Below are 13,740 nucleotides of genomic sequence, written 5' to 3'. Positions count from 1 at the left end.
AAAAACGTCTAAAAAGATATGCTGAAGTTAATTATCTGTTCCCAAGTTTGCAGTCTAATTTTTGAAAAAGGCCTTGGAGCATGTGGTTCCCTTCTTCCCATTCCCAATGCTGTACAGAAATCCCTTAACTGTGGTCATGAAGTTGTATGATTGGCCTTGGCTGTAGAGGTCCCTTGTTATCAAACTTTAACAGACGATAGTAGGTGTGTCTTCTCTTAGCATCACTATATTATTTCAAAGTAATAAATTGCAGGGATAAGTTGTTGAAGAGCACTTTAGTGACTATATAATTTTAATATCTTGTATTCCTCAGGGTAGTGTTCTTGGGCCGATATTTTTCACACTACAGTATACGCTCATGATATATGGTTTGGCCTAGAGAAGAAGTTCTTTGCATATGGAAATAATGCTACTTCATTTGCATCAGTTCCATCCTTCAAGTGTAGACCTATTGTATTTGAACCCCCTGATAGAAATTTATCTGAAGTTAATGCTTGATGCAAATAATGAGATATGAAGTTGAACCCTGACATAACGGATAGTATGATTATAAGTAGGTCGAGTACAGTGGATCCCCAACATTCTGATCTTTGCATTGTGAATGTCTTTAACTTTATAGAGTTCATTAAAAATTTTAGATGTGATTCTTCATTAAAAATCTACTAATGAGAAGCAGATTTGTTTTTTTTTCCATTGCAAAAAAAACTGTCTTATTGAGAAAGATTTTTATTTCAAGATTTTTGGTGATCAATCTATCCAGGAAAAGATATTTTGATTTTTTAAGTCTACCTTGTTTCGAGCATTATTCTCCTTTTTGATCTTTAGCTGCCGATTCTCATCTTGATTTGTTTGACAAAAACTTGTGGTCTTTTAGATTCCTTATCCCTGATCTGGATATTAATTCCTTACACCGCCGTTCAGTTAGTTCTTTGTGCAAGGTGCATCAGAGTTTTGTTAATTCTGACAATCCATTGCATTTATATTTTCCCACATCGCACCCTCATGTACGTATTACTAATTATGCACTTAATTCTAACAGTCATGCCTTCTCCATCATATGGCTCAATACTGCACTGTGTTCTAGAAGCTTTATTCCAGCTGTGACCAGATTGTGGAAGGATCTCCTTAATTTAATGGCTTAATTGGTGGAAATTAAATTTAATTGTGTTTCTATTGAATAGGTTATTTTAAGTATATTTTCCTTACTTAAATACGGCAGATATATTTTTCTCTTTACTTCTTATAGGTAGTTTATTTTTATTTCTATAATTCTTTTTCTCACTGGGCTGCTTTCTCTTCTGATGCCCTTGGGCTCGCAGGAGCGTCCTGCTTTTCTAATTCAGGCTGTATGTTGATTGAGGATACTGATGATAATGATTTGGTCATTATTAGTAGGATGGTTCAGAGATATGTCAGGTCCATCGTTGGAGAATATCTGAGTAAGTTTGCTCAAGTAAAGTGATATTGTAACAGATGAAGTCTTACTGAAAGATTTTTTTGACATTTTTCGACACCAGTGGATACAGAAAAAAAATCATGTGGAAGTATTGCCACCTATATATATATATATATATATATATATATATATATATATATATATATATATATTTATATATATATATATAAATATATATATATATATATATATATATATATACTGAAAGATTTTTTTGACATTTTTCGACACCAGTGGATACAGAAAAAAATCATGTGGAAGTATTGCCACCTATATATATATATATATATATATATATATATATATATATATATGAGTGTGTATATATATATATATATATATATATATATATATATATATATATATATATATACAGTATATATATATATATATTCATTAAATGGTAAAGCATGTGTGGCATCAACTAATTTCAGTCAACACCTTTCTTGTTTTCTGTATCTTTTCTTGTCGTCAGGGAAAGAATTTTGAAGGAAAAGGCAGAATTTATTACATTTTTGTTCCATTTATTCAATTATTGTCGACACCTGTTTCAGCCAACAACTAATGGCTTTCGTCAGGGCATATTTACTAAGAGATCATTATCCTTATATAATTGCAATACACTCATACGAATTTTTTTTTAGAAAAACCTGAATGCATAAAAACACCTTAAAGGAAAAAACATATATGAAAATTTTAAGATACTTTCCACAACTTATGAAAATGCTACCTAGGGTCGAGATTGGGAGAGAAGCTCAGCTCTGTGACTGGGAGCAAACCAGTCACAAAGAAAAGAATTAAAAGAGTCATTCTTATGTATTTTTAAATTACCAGAAAAATTTCAGAGCAGAAAAAAGAACAGCTTGTGACGAGAAGTGACAAGTAATTGAGTAAACAAATGTATGTGATTGAAAGAGTATCCTGCATTTCATTGTTAACAATAGTTTGAAGCATTCTCAATGTAATAAAGGTGCCTTTAATTTCACTTGTTTGACTGAGCCACACATCAGATTCTGGTTCATTCATTTACTCTTGGAAATTAACCATTTCCTCGGGAAGCTTCTATTGAGGTCTTTCAGAAATATTTTCACCTGACCATCTGCCACATCCCTCATTTGGTTACCTTCTTGTAAAGATGCCGAATTTACCAGAGAATGCATCATATGCTTCCAGTCTCTTCTTAAGTGCTGTTAATAAGTGATCAATCATGGGAAGAAACCCCGTGACTTAAATTTTTATCTCCCTCAAAAACAGTATCTTAAGTATCGCTATCATTTCAACTGAACTTTACCCTTCTCTCTTTTTTGGGTATTTTTTTGGTCTACTCCTTCATTTTCAAGACCAATTTTGATCTTCCCTTTCTCCTCAAAGTCATTAAGAGCATCTCTAAAACTGGCGACATAATAATTCAGGGACTTCAAGAGCTTCATGGCTTTGTTTAAATCCATATTTGTGCTCTGCAGCTTTAGGGTTATCTTGTGAAACCTTTCCTTGATGACAGACCAAATCACCAGTAAGATGAAATTTTCCAAGGTATTCAACTTGGATAAAATATCCTTTACCTCTTGTTGTGCCTGGGCTGTTTCATTCAGGTTTTGTATTAATTACTTTAAAACGAACCTTATTTTTCATATCCACAGTTGGGTGCCGTTGAAGTTTGTGATTGGGCAGCCCATCTAGAGTCACTCAGGCATTTAACAACAGGCAGGCCACCTGGAGCAATGACTAAAAGTTTCCACTAATGACTTGATGCACTGAAAACGCAGTAGATGTTCTCTACCATTTCAAAGAACTTTGAAGCAGCAGAAATGTTGTCCACAGCAGAATGGCCCACCAGGTTGAGGGAATGTGTGAAGCAACGGATGTAGTCAGCAAGAGGATACTTTTTCCGAATTCTTGCTTGCAGTCCTGAGTATTTACCACTCAATTTTGGCCCATTATTATATTGGTCTTTACGTAATCTGATGTTTTTATTAAAAAAAAATGGCAAATGCTGTGTTTGAGCTATGCAACACAGTTACCCTTCATTTCAATAAACTGCACAAACCTTTCAACAGCTGTCTATCAAGGACATATTGGAAAAGGCAACACAACTTGTCAGAGTGACTTATATCAGGGGTTGAGTCCACAGAAATTGAATAATATTTAGCGGTCTTGATTTCCTCAATAATAGTGTTCAATACTTATTTCTCCATATTGAGTGGTCACATGGAGTAGAAGACAGGTAAGAAACTGATACCTTTGCTCTTGTTGCCATACCTTTCAAAGTGAGCAGCTGAAAGGGGATCAAATTGGGAAAGCAATTTCAGTGTGCCCAATAAGGTACCATTGCTTGGTGACCCAATCACTTGGTCATTGCCTGGAAAGGCTAGACCTCTTAAAGCTAATAATTTGATTGTAGCAACTATTCATTCCAGCACAGCTTTAGCAAACATGCTCGGCTTGGTACTGCTCTATCAATTGTGAATTCAGAGGGCCAGATGTTTTTTCTGTTCGGCACAAGGGCATGTGCTTTATTGCTCTCAAGAACTACCATTCACTGTGTGGCATGTTTCCAGTCGCAGAAGCCACGTAGTGAGAAGTGCTATGCTTTGCCTGTACTTGGGGAATAACAAAGCCTGTTTCACTTCTCTCCATTTGGAAGAAATCAGTAAAACATGGACTGAAAAAATATCCTTTTTGTTTTCCATCTGTTTGATTTACATTAACAATGCTTGCATTTGCAGTTTATTTGAGACTGCGAGTATGGGCCCAGACTAGCAGGCTGTCAGGGCCAGACTGTGTGCCAGCAGTCGTTGGGCTCAATACATAGCATTGTTTATATCATTTTAACCAACTGAAAAATTAGGATTGTTGGTTGACCCCACTCATTCGGTCGGGATATCCCTTGACTCTGTCAAAATTTCACATAAATTGAACCCTAATTTCTTTTTTTATATAGTTTAACGCACCCTTAGGATCTTTCTTATGAAAGATTATTCTTATAAATTAATTTTAGTGATGCGCAGGGTGTGTTTGCCGTATCCATAGTTTTAACATTTAACAATAAAAGAAATCATAAGGTTGTATGGGTTCCTCATTTTGGAGTGGCCCTGGTCTTGGTGGACCCCTAGGCTTCAGCCTAGTCAGCCTGAGGTATAGTGCCGCGCTGCCTTTAGAGCATTATCCTGTTCCTTGCCTCTACAGTTGATGAGAGAATTGTAAATTGTGATACCATTCATATCAATATAATTTTGAAGAAACTGCATTATATTCCTAAATACACAGTTGGAAGACGAAAACTGGAAGAACTTTTGCTCTACTGTGACAATTAACTGTGTTATAAACTGATTCAAAATTAAAGCTTAGAAAAGGTGAAAAGTAAAAAAGAATTGTAAGATTTACCGGCAATAGGGTAAGATAGGGTCCTAGTTTTGTGATAAACTGAGGAGAAATGACACACATCAACATTGTGTGAGATCCATGAGTATCAATACTTGATGGAAGTCATAGTATTATTATTATTATTTTATTATTATTACTACTTACTAAGCCACAACCCTAGTTGAAAAAGCAGGGGCTCCAACAAGGAAAGTAGCCCAGTGAGGAAAGGAAACAAGAAAAAATAAATAATTTTTTTAAGAGTAACAACATTAAAATAAATATTTCCTATATAAGCTATAAAAACTTTAACAAAACAAGAGGTAGAGAAACAAGACAGAACAGTGTGTCCGAGTGTACCCTCAAACAAGAGAACTCTAACCCAAGACAGTGGAAGACCATGGTACAGAGGCTATGGCATTACCCAAGACTAGAGAACTGGTTTGATTTTGGAGTGTCCGTCTCCTAGAAGAGCTGCTTACCTTAGGTAAAAAGTCTTCTACAACTCACCAAGAGGAAAATGGCCACTGAACAATTACAGTGCAGTAATCGCTTGGGTGAAGAAGAATTGTTTGGTAATCTCACTGTTGTCAGGTGTATGAGGACAGAGGAGAATAAGTAAAGAATAGGCCAGACTATTCGTTGTGTGTGTATGTAGGCAAAGGGAAAATAAAATTAACCAGAGTGAAGGATCCAATGTAGTACTGTCTGGCCAGTCAAAGGTTAGGTTTGGTTAGGTTCTTCTTGGAATAGCATTTGTTAGGTTAGTGTTTTTGGTAAAACTTTCGGAAGTCACATTTTTATGCTGTGACCCATTTATATGTTGGTCTTAAAGGCAAATGCTTCTCTGCATGGAAAGTTATTTTGATTTACAATTCATCAGCGTACATACTTTCTATACTATGAAAGATAAATGGAATGTTCTTATCAAGTATAGGCCTAAAGCCCTTTTAACCTTACATAATCAAGGACAAAATCATTTAAGAAAATATATTCGAAATTTTCCTTCGTACAGATTATCCTTAGCATAGCCAACTATCAATCATGAGTGTGGCGTTTTAGGTTATGCTATTTCCAAAGGAAATAAAGGATTAGACGGAAAATCATATGGATCTTTTATTGGAATTTGTAAACTGTAAGCTCCCACAAAGAGAAAAAAAATAAAGATAATTTTGGGAGATCACTAGCATCATCAGCTCCTGGAGGATTAATAATGATAGTAAATATTATTCAGAAAGGATAATCATTCTAAGAAGGGATTGCTAATATCAATCAAATCCTGAATCAACAGATGAGCTTCGGTTTGCTTATTATCGAAGGTCCCTTTCAAGGTAGCCGTAGTATTAAAAGTACGATTTGGATAGACACTTGTGACACCATCCATGTCAGCTTTAAAAGTTCCTACCTCTTTGCCTGTTTTTTCACCATGGATTGTGGCTCGTGAAGCTGCAACATGAGGCACCGAGGCCTTGGTAACTCTGAATAAGCTAGCCAGGGATTCTGGATTCTTGGGTAGACTTGCCACTTCAACAGTACTCAGAGGTATTGAGTTTCGGAACAGCCCACCGTCCAAGTGATATGTGTCTTTGTCAACTGTGATAAGCCCTCCGTACTGTTGCTCGGCCATGCTGAATACGTTAGATCTATTCATCAGCATCATGCAGATGTTCGAGAATTCCACTTGGCCCTGTTCCAAAAACACACCTCCTCCCTGACCAAAACCCATCAAGTTTCCTGTCTCGTGTAAGGCGTCGCCCTTTTTCTCGAAATTCCGTCCAAAGCCCACACTGGCCAACACGTACTCCTGATCCAACAAAGTGAACACAGTGACAAGATGTGTGCCTGACTCGTAATGTGTATCACCGACTTGTGCGGATTCGAGGGTGAGGATATACCGCAAGGTCTGATTGTTGGCCTCGTGGAAGAACATGTACGAAGTCAAGTTCCACGACCCTTTCAACCCTTCGGTGTTATGGAATTCGCCCGTCTCGTTAACGTTGAGAGTGTAATTTTTGCCCGCAAGGTATTTAGGCAAAGATTCCTTTCCCTGAAGTCTTTCAGTGAAGATCTCGATCCATTCCTGCGGGACGAGAGGAAATGCTGATCAGAAATGATTGAGTATTTTGAGATTAATGGATTAAATATGTTATTCAATTCAGTGTTTTCTTCATTGATTTCATTTGCAATGAACATTAGTGCAAATGATCCTTATAGTAGACAGTAAGTTGATTTAGACGAATTAAATTCTACTAGTTATATATAGGGGAAATCGAATATTTGAATAATCTATAAGAAATACAGGGAAATGTGTCTTCTCGTAGTAGCTAGAAGTAGTAATAATAATGTATGTTGAAATACTTCACCTGTTCAGTAGGCTCCTCAAAGTGGACAGTATCTAGCAATGTGCTTTTCTGCAAATAATAATGATTGCATTATCACCTGTTCTAATTAAAATGACAATTGTTGCACTATTAGTTACAGTTGTATTTTTCACTTTTCTCTCTTCTTAAGATGGTGATAGGAATGGTGACCAGACAATGACACAAATAGCAGAATAAGAAACTATTAATTATTATTATTATTATTATTATTATTATTATTATTATTATTATTATTATTAGCATTACTTGCTAAGCTACAACCCTAGTTGGAAAAAAAGAATATGCAATAAGCCCAGGGTCTCCAACAGGGAAAGTAACTCAATGAAGAAAGGAAACAAGGAAAAATAAAATTTTTTAAGAACAGTAGCAACATTAAAATAAATATTTCCTACATGAACTATAAAAACTTCAACAAAACAAGAGGACGAAAAATAAGATAGAACAGTGTGGCCGAGTGTACCCTCAACCAAGAGAACTCTAATCCAAGACAGTGGAAAACCATGGTACAGAGGCTATAGCACTACCCAATGATTCAATTTGTACCTTATTAGTTCTTTTAATTCGGCGTCTCTGTTTTGATCACCCTTTGCTGAACTGATGCAGATGTCATTTACAGCGACTGGGTCACACAAAGCAATACGTTTAGTTGCTACTTGCAATGTGGCGATCGCATAACCATTCGTCCCAAGCAGCTCATCTAGGAGGACACTCCAAAATCAAACCACTGTACTCTAGTCTTGGGTAGTGCTATAGCCTCTGTACCATGGCCTTCCGCTGCCTTGGGTTAGAGTTCTCCTGTTTGAGGGTACACTCGGGCACGCTGTTCTGTCTTGTTTCTCTTCTTGTTTTGTTCAAGTTTTTATAGTTTATATATGAATATATATTTTAAAGTTGTTACTGTTCTTAAAATGTTTTATTTTAATTGTTAATTACTTCTCTTATTTCCTTGTTTCCATTTCCTCGCCGACCTCTTTTACCTGTAGAAGCCCCTGGGCTTATAGTATCTTGATTTTTCAACTAGGGTTGTAGCTTAGCAGGTAATAATTTATAAGAAATACAGGGAGCCTTAGCATCTTGGCCATAGCGTACCCCACATTTGTGTTTACGTTCTTTCAAACTCTTTTGTTTATTTATTCATTTATTAAATATATGCAGTTTTTATCAATTTATATATGATAAGTAGTCAGATCGAATTCATGTTATTTGTTTAAGTATTTTATTTTAATTGTTCTTTACTTCTCTTGCAGTTTATTTCTTTACTTCCTTTCCTCAGTGGGCTATTTTCCCTGTTGGACCCCTTGAGCAAATAGCATCTTGCTTTTTCTTCTAGGGTTGTAGCTTAGCTAATAACAACAACAACAAATTTAAAAACCTTTTTATGGGTGATTTACAATTCAAATCTTTGTAAACGATCTCAGCACTAATACTTGACCTGTTTTAGAATATACTGTACAATTAATTACTCTTGATATTACTAGCCGCTTCTATGTGGACAGTGGCTTTATCTTTTATCTAATGACAATACCATCTGTCTTTGATTTTTTTTTATCTGTTTATTTTAGTCACTGAGAAATAGATAACTTCTAAACCCTTTAAGAACTGTGGGAAAATTTGATAAAGCAAGAACTAATAATGTAGGTCTCTCTCTCTCTCTCTCTCTCTCTCTCTCTCTCTCTCTCTCGTGATCAACATCTTCCCGACGGTAAATATATATCACAATACCTGGAATTTAGCCGCAATTTCTCCGAATGAAGAAATAGTGCTGCCATCTGTTGTGGAGAAAATTGTTCATCATTAGTAGTAGCAGTCAATTTAACCTTGGATTCACCCCCCCCCTCAATAAAAAAGAAAAAAAAACTCTGGGCGACTTCAAGTGCTACCTAATGCTTTTCAAGAAGTTTATGCATCTTGCAAAGCCATATTAAATATAGATAATTATTATATTATGTGCGCACCCTCAGCAATCATTCCATAACTTCAACCCACTAATGACTGCATATCTGTATTGAGAAATATAAACACCTTATCTCTATCAAAGGTGTGTATATATATATATATATATATATATATATATATATACACACACACACACACACACACACACACACACACACATATATATATATATATATATATATATATATATATATATATATATATTATACTGTACTTACGAAGCTGGTCTTCATGAGTATAGATAATTTTATTCGCATATTTCATTTGTGTATTTAAGAGATGTTAATGTATGTAAATTGCATAAGACTTTCGTCTTTCATTTAGTTGTATTTTCTTTCAGTTCCGTATATATAATAATTTACGTTATTTGAAGGAATTAAATTTTCATTTCACATGGTTTAGTTACGAAGTCTTATATAATCTTGTTAAAATCTATGCTGTATGACACGCGTTAGGGATTGCATCATGTTTTCATGGGTTTGAAAGTTGCAGGAAGGTTCTCGACTAGAAATTTTTTTTAATGTTACGAGAGGAGGTGAGCGAAATTAGCTGAGAGAGTTGCCTCGCTAAGCGACGATAGTACCCTACTTCCATAATGGCAAGTTGGCAACCCTACGACGCTAGGACCATGCCCCAACGTTTCCAGAAGTCCGAACTGGAAGATTCCAGAATGAATTAAGTTGATATATAAGAGCCTAGTAATGCATAGGAGACAGAGAGATCCAGCCTGAGCCTCTGAAAGAGCCATCGTCCGACAGTCCTCTCACCAGCATCTATCCAACCACTACATATCTCCTCTCCAACTTGCATAGTGTTTTCTCTTAAATGTGAATAGTGTTTGATCAAACATTAGAATATCTGTGGTTCAGGTTATAAGAAGTGCCATGTATATGTGAGTACAGGTCTTCTTCTTTCTTCTTTGTTTGCATCTTTTCCCACTTCTATGTTGGGTTGATGTTTCTGGCCAGCGTTCTCCATCTACCTCTATCCCACACTTCATCACCGGTTTGAGTACAGGTATATTATCAAAATTAATTGATTTTTGTGACTGGCCCTGTAAGATTAGGTTAAACAGTGAAGTTAATTTATTTTTTCTTAACCGTTCGGTAACCTTGTGTGAGCCTAAGGACATAAGAGAATTGTTTTCCCATCTTCTGTATACACTGGCTCTCCCCTGGCACTGTTGACGACCTCTGGCAATTCATTTAAAGAAAATTCCGTTGACGTCTTAAGAACTCAATAGGACCATTCTTTGAATATTTGAAATAAAGGGTAATTTGGGCAACACAGGAAAATTAAAAATCCTTTATGTTATCCAAATTCCATTAAAGCCAATTATGATGTGCTGCATAAGATATTTGAATGCTACGGATTAATAAAAGAAATTAGAATGAAACTTCAAGATGATAGATAGGATTTTTGGTTATCATTTAATAGTCATGATGAAGCATTCAGTGCAAGCTGTAACATTATGAATATTAAAGTTGATAATATCAAGGGTGCTTTGTGTGATGGGGTATCTAATGGGCCAAGAACACTACCCTGTGGAACACCAGATATCACATTCCTATACTCACTATGGTGGCCCATCAACAACTCTTTGAGATCTATTACTTAAAAATTCAATTTTAATGCTAAGAAACGACCTACCACTCCCAACTGTTTGAGTTTGAAAACAAGGGCCTCATGATTAAAATGGTCAAAGACAGCACTAAAATCAAGGCCAATCAAACAAACTTCCACAATCAAGGGATATCTGCACAGCATTGGAGATTGTAAAAAGGGCATCACAAAAGCCAAAATGCAAACTAGGGAATAGATGATTACCTTCAGCAAACCTATTGAGACGTTTTGCCAGAAGACATTCAAAAACTTTAGATAATATAGGAGTTATGGAAATTGGGCGGTAATCAGTTGGACTTGAGCTACCACAAATGCATTTACATAGTGAAGTAACATTACCAATTCTCCAACAAGTGCTAAATGCTCCTCTTCTTGCTAACTTGCGCAAAATAACAGATAACTTTGTAGCTAAGAAATCTGCAGTCTTTATAAAAAACAAAGGAAAAATGCTCTTTGGGTGTACGCCTCCATAATCATCAAGGTCCATTAACATAGCTTTAATTTCTCGAGATCGAAAAGCTAAACTAGTTAGTTTAGCCAAAGGAAAACAAGAATGAGGAAGTTTGAGTATCTGATTACTTTGTTTACTGTCAAACACATCAGCCAAAAGGGTTGCCTTTTCTTTTGGACTGTGAGCGACTGAGCCATCTGGTTTAAGGAAAGGAGGAACTGTTGCATCTACCACAAAGAGTGCAGGTTTAAGGATAGTCCACCACTTATGTTCCTGGATTGTACCAGAAAGGGTTTCTTTTATGGTTAAATTTTTTTTCCTTTTCAGTTGAAGCGTGAACTCTCTGAGCAAAGTTATAATCCAAGTATAGTTATTCCAGGTTAAATCTGATCTGTTACCCTGTCAAAGATGATAGTCCTCCCGCTTCTCAAAATAAGCACGCCTACAATCATCATTGAACCATTCCCTCGGTACCTTAGAACACGAGAAGGGATACGCATATCAGTTATGTTGACTAGATTCTCATTCAAATGGACAACAGGATCAACACTACTTTATAATTGTGACCAATTCAAGCCCAATGTTATTTCAGAGCTTTGCTCGTATCCCCTGACAAAGAACTGAAGTAAGAGGTTGATTTAAGAATAGTTTCCGTTAAAAGTAAAGTAATCACCCAGTTTTGTTTTGAGTGTAAAGTAAAGAGACCTTTAGATATTCAGTGTTCATATATATTATTGCCTGGGAGTTGTGCATTATTCTCAGAGCTCGGAGGTTTTCTATTGTGTATCAAATTATGTAATGTAAAGCAGGTGAGTTTGGGAGCTCGGGAATTTACACAATTCGCTAGTCGTAATATATATATATATATATATATATATATATATATATATATATATATATATATATATGCATATGCATATATATACACACATATATAATTTCTTGTAGGCCTACTGATATAAGATTAACCATACAGAAAGGGGGCATGGCCAGTGTAAACGTCAAGGGCTTTACGTTATGGTCGACGCACGTCATTCTGTGTTTAGTTGCCAGGTCTTAATTTCCGTTCTCACCTTGCCCGCAAAATTTAGATGACATTTCTCGATATAAAGTAAGACAATAATGCAGAGTAGATGCCTGAATCCATTTGTCTAAATTAGGTCGGTGTCTCAAACGCTGGTGGTTTCGGTTTCACATTAATCAGAAGTTTAGTTCATTAGTTATACTAAAAAAGGAGGGTGTTATTGGCCTTGAAATAGATGGTGAATTTCTAATAGCATCGGATGATACCATTGCAGTGATTCATGGAGTGGTAGTATGGTATAATTGGCTTCATTAATTCTGGTACAATCATTAGGAAACTAAGACGTCACTGTAACGGAATTAATGAAGCCAACTGTACTACGTCGGCTAATCAGTGAATTCATACATTTGCTGTTGTGGTTTAGTGTCGTATCCCATTGTTTAAACTTGTCAGTCGGTTTTAATATTCACACGAAGGCAGCAGCTAATTTACTTCATACTCGGTGGGGAGGTGGAGAGAGAGAGAGAGGGGGGGGGGGGTGACGGTTGGGAGCAATGACAGGCGTAAGAATCACAGCATCTGCATGCAGTCACATGCAGTACTTAGCTTCTGGCAAATAAGTTGAAGATTTTACAGAGGGGCCTCTTGGTTAACTTGGTCACTGTGAACTAAGAGCAACTTCAACTAGACTTAAGCTAACATTCATTGTCAATAGCAGAGGGCAATAAGGACAATTATACACTAAATGGAATAACACACTAGCCAACACAAAATTTATATTAAAAACATTGATTTGATTCCAATAACTCTCCGCCACCTTTGTACTGAAGACAGCAGAACTTTCAAGTTAGTATACCCACGTAGGACATGAATTGTTTTCTTCAAGTTCATTTAATGAAAATATTATATATATATATATATATATGGGTGTATATATATATATATATATATATATATATATATATATATATATATATATATATATAAGCATCCTTTCTAATAATATGCAAATTCATTTGAAATGTCTAAAAGTCTTCAAGAAAGGGAGAGCATTCATAAATTTTTTTTATAAACTTGAGAAAAATAATTCACAGTATTTACCACGTTACTAACCAAAGCGACAACTGTATCACTCACCTGCAAAAAAAACCAGACAAGAGGCTAAAATGCCCCAGAGGAAAAGCAGTCCCTTCGTTTGCATCTTGTTATGTCCTGTGACAATGATGAAAGACTAGTCAGAGGCTGTATATGTACCCTTCTGGCAAATGTTCTTTGTATGACTTTGGACTGATAAGCACGTAAGTTTGGTTGTAAAATTCATGTATAAAAAGATTCCCACCTTGTGATATCATCATAGAAGTGTGTCTTTGCTGATTCATTGATTTTTTTCCTTATATATATAGTTGTTACTTCTCACAGAAAAAAACAGAAAAAACGACAAAACTTTGACCTTGAGATACTATTGTATTTAGAAATTTAAGAAAGCATC

General features: G+C 35.7%; 2 protein-coding genes across 2 annotated transcripts in view; one reads left to right on the top strand and one right to left on the bottom strand.

Annotated features, from left to right (window-relative positions):
* LOC137657718 (uncharacterized) overlaps positions 1-586 on the top strand; it is a 65,058-nt gene extending 64,472 nt beyond the window's left edge. Inside the window, exon 8 of the mRNA XM_068392149.1 lies at positions 314-586. Within this exon, the coding sequence (XP_068248250.1) occupies positions 314-362 (49 nt within the window). The 3' untranslated portion in view covers positions 363-586. The remainder of the gene's footprint in view (positions 1-313) is intronic.
* A 5,333-nt stretch (positions 587-5,919) lies between these two features.
* On the bottom strand, positions 5,920-13,536 carry LOC137657717 (uncharacterized). The gene is made up of 4 exons (XM_068392147.1): positions 13,389-13,536; positions 8,920-8,966; positions 7,180-7,227; positions 5,920-6,896 (listed from the first exon to the last, which is right to left on the bottom strand). Exons 1-4 carry the CDS (start codon positions 13,450-13,452, stop codon positions 6,060-6,062), a joined length of 996 nt encoding a protein of 331 aa, XP_068248248.1. The 5' UTR covers positions 13,453-13,536; the 3' UTR covers positions 5,920-6,059.
* Positions 13,537-13,740: the final 204 nt, after the last annotated feature.

The sequence above is a fragment of the Palaemon carinicauda genome, chromosome 18, assembly GCF_036898095.1.
Source record: "Palaemon carinicauda isolate YSFRI2023 chromosome 18, ASM3689809v2, whole genome shotgun sequence".
In the NCBI taxonomy this organism is placed as follows: Eukaryota; Metazoa; Arthropoda; class Malacostraca; order Decapoda; family Palaemonidae; genus Palaemon; species Palaemon carinicauda.
The sequence above is the reverse complement of the archived record's forward strand: the minus strand, read 5'-3'. Positions and strand labels throughout refer to the sequence as shown.

What these genes read in the sequence shown, in the direction of transcription:
- LOC137657717 (XM_068392147.1), bottom strand. Translation starts at nt 13,452, where the DNA reads ATGCAAACGAAGGGACTGCTTTTCCTCTGGGGCATTTTAGCCTCTTGT. An exon ending in AAATTGCGGCTAAATTCCAG is followed by an intron (nt 7,228 to 8,919) that starts GTATTGTGATAT and finishes TATTATTTGCAG; the next exon opens with AAAAGCACATTGCTAGATAC. An exon ending in TTGAGGAGCCTACTGAACAG is followed by an intron (nt 6,897 to 7,179) that starts GTGAAGTATTTC and finishes CTCGTCCCGCAG; the next exon opens with GAATGGATCGAGATCTTCAC.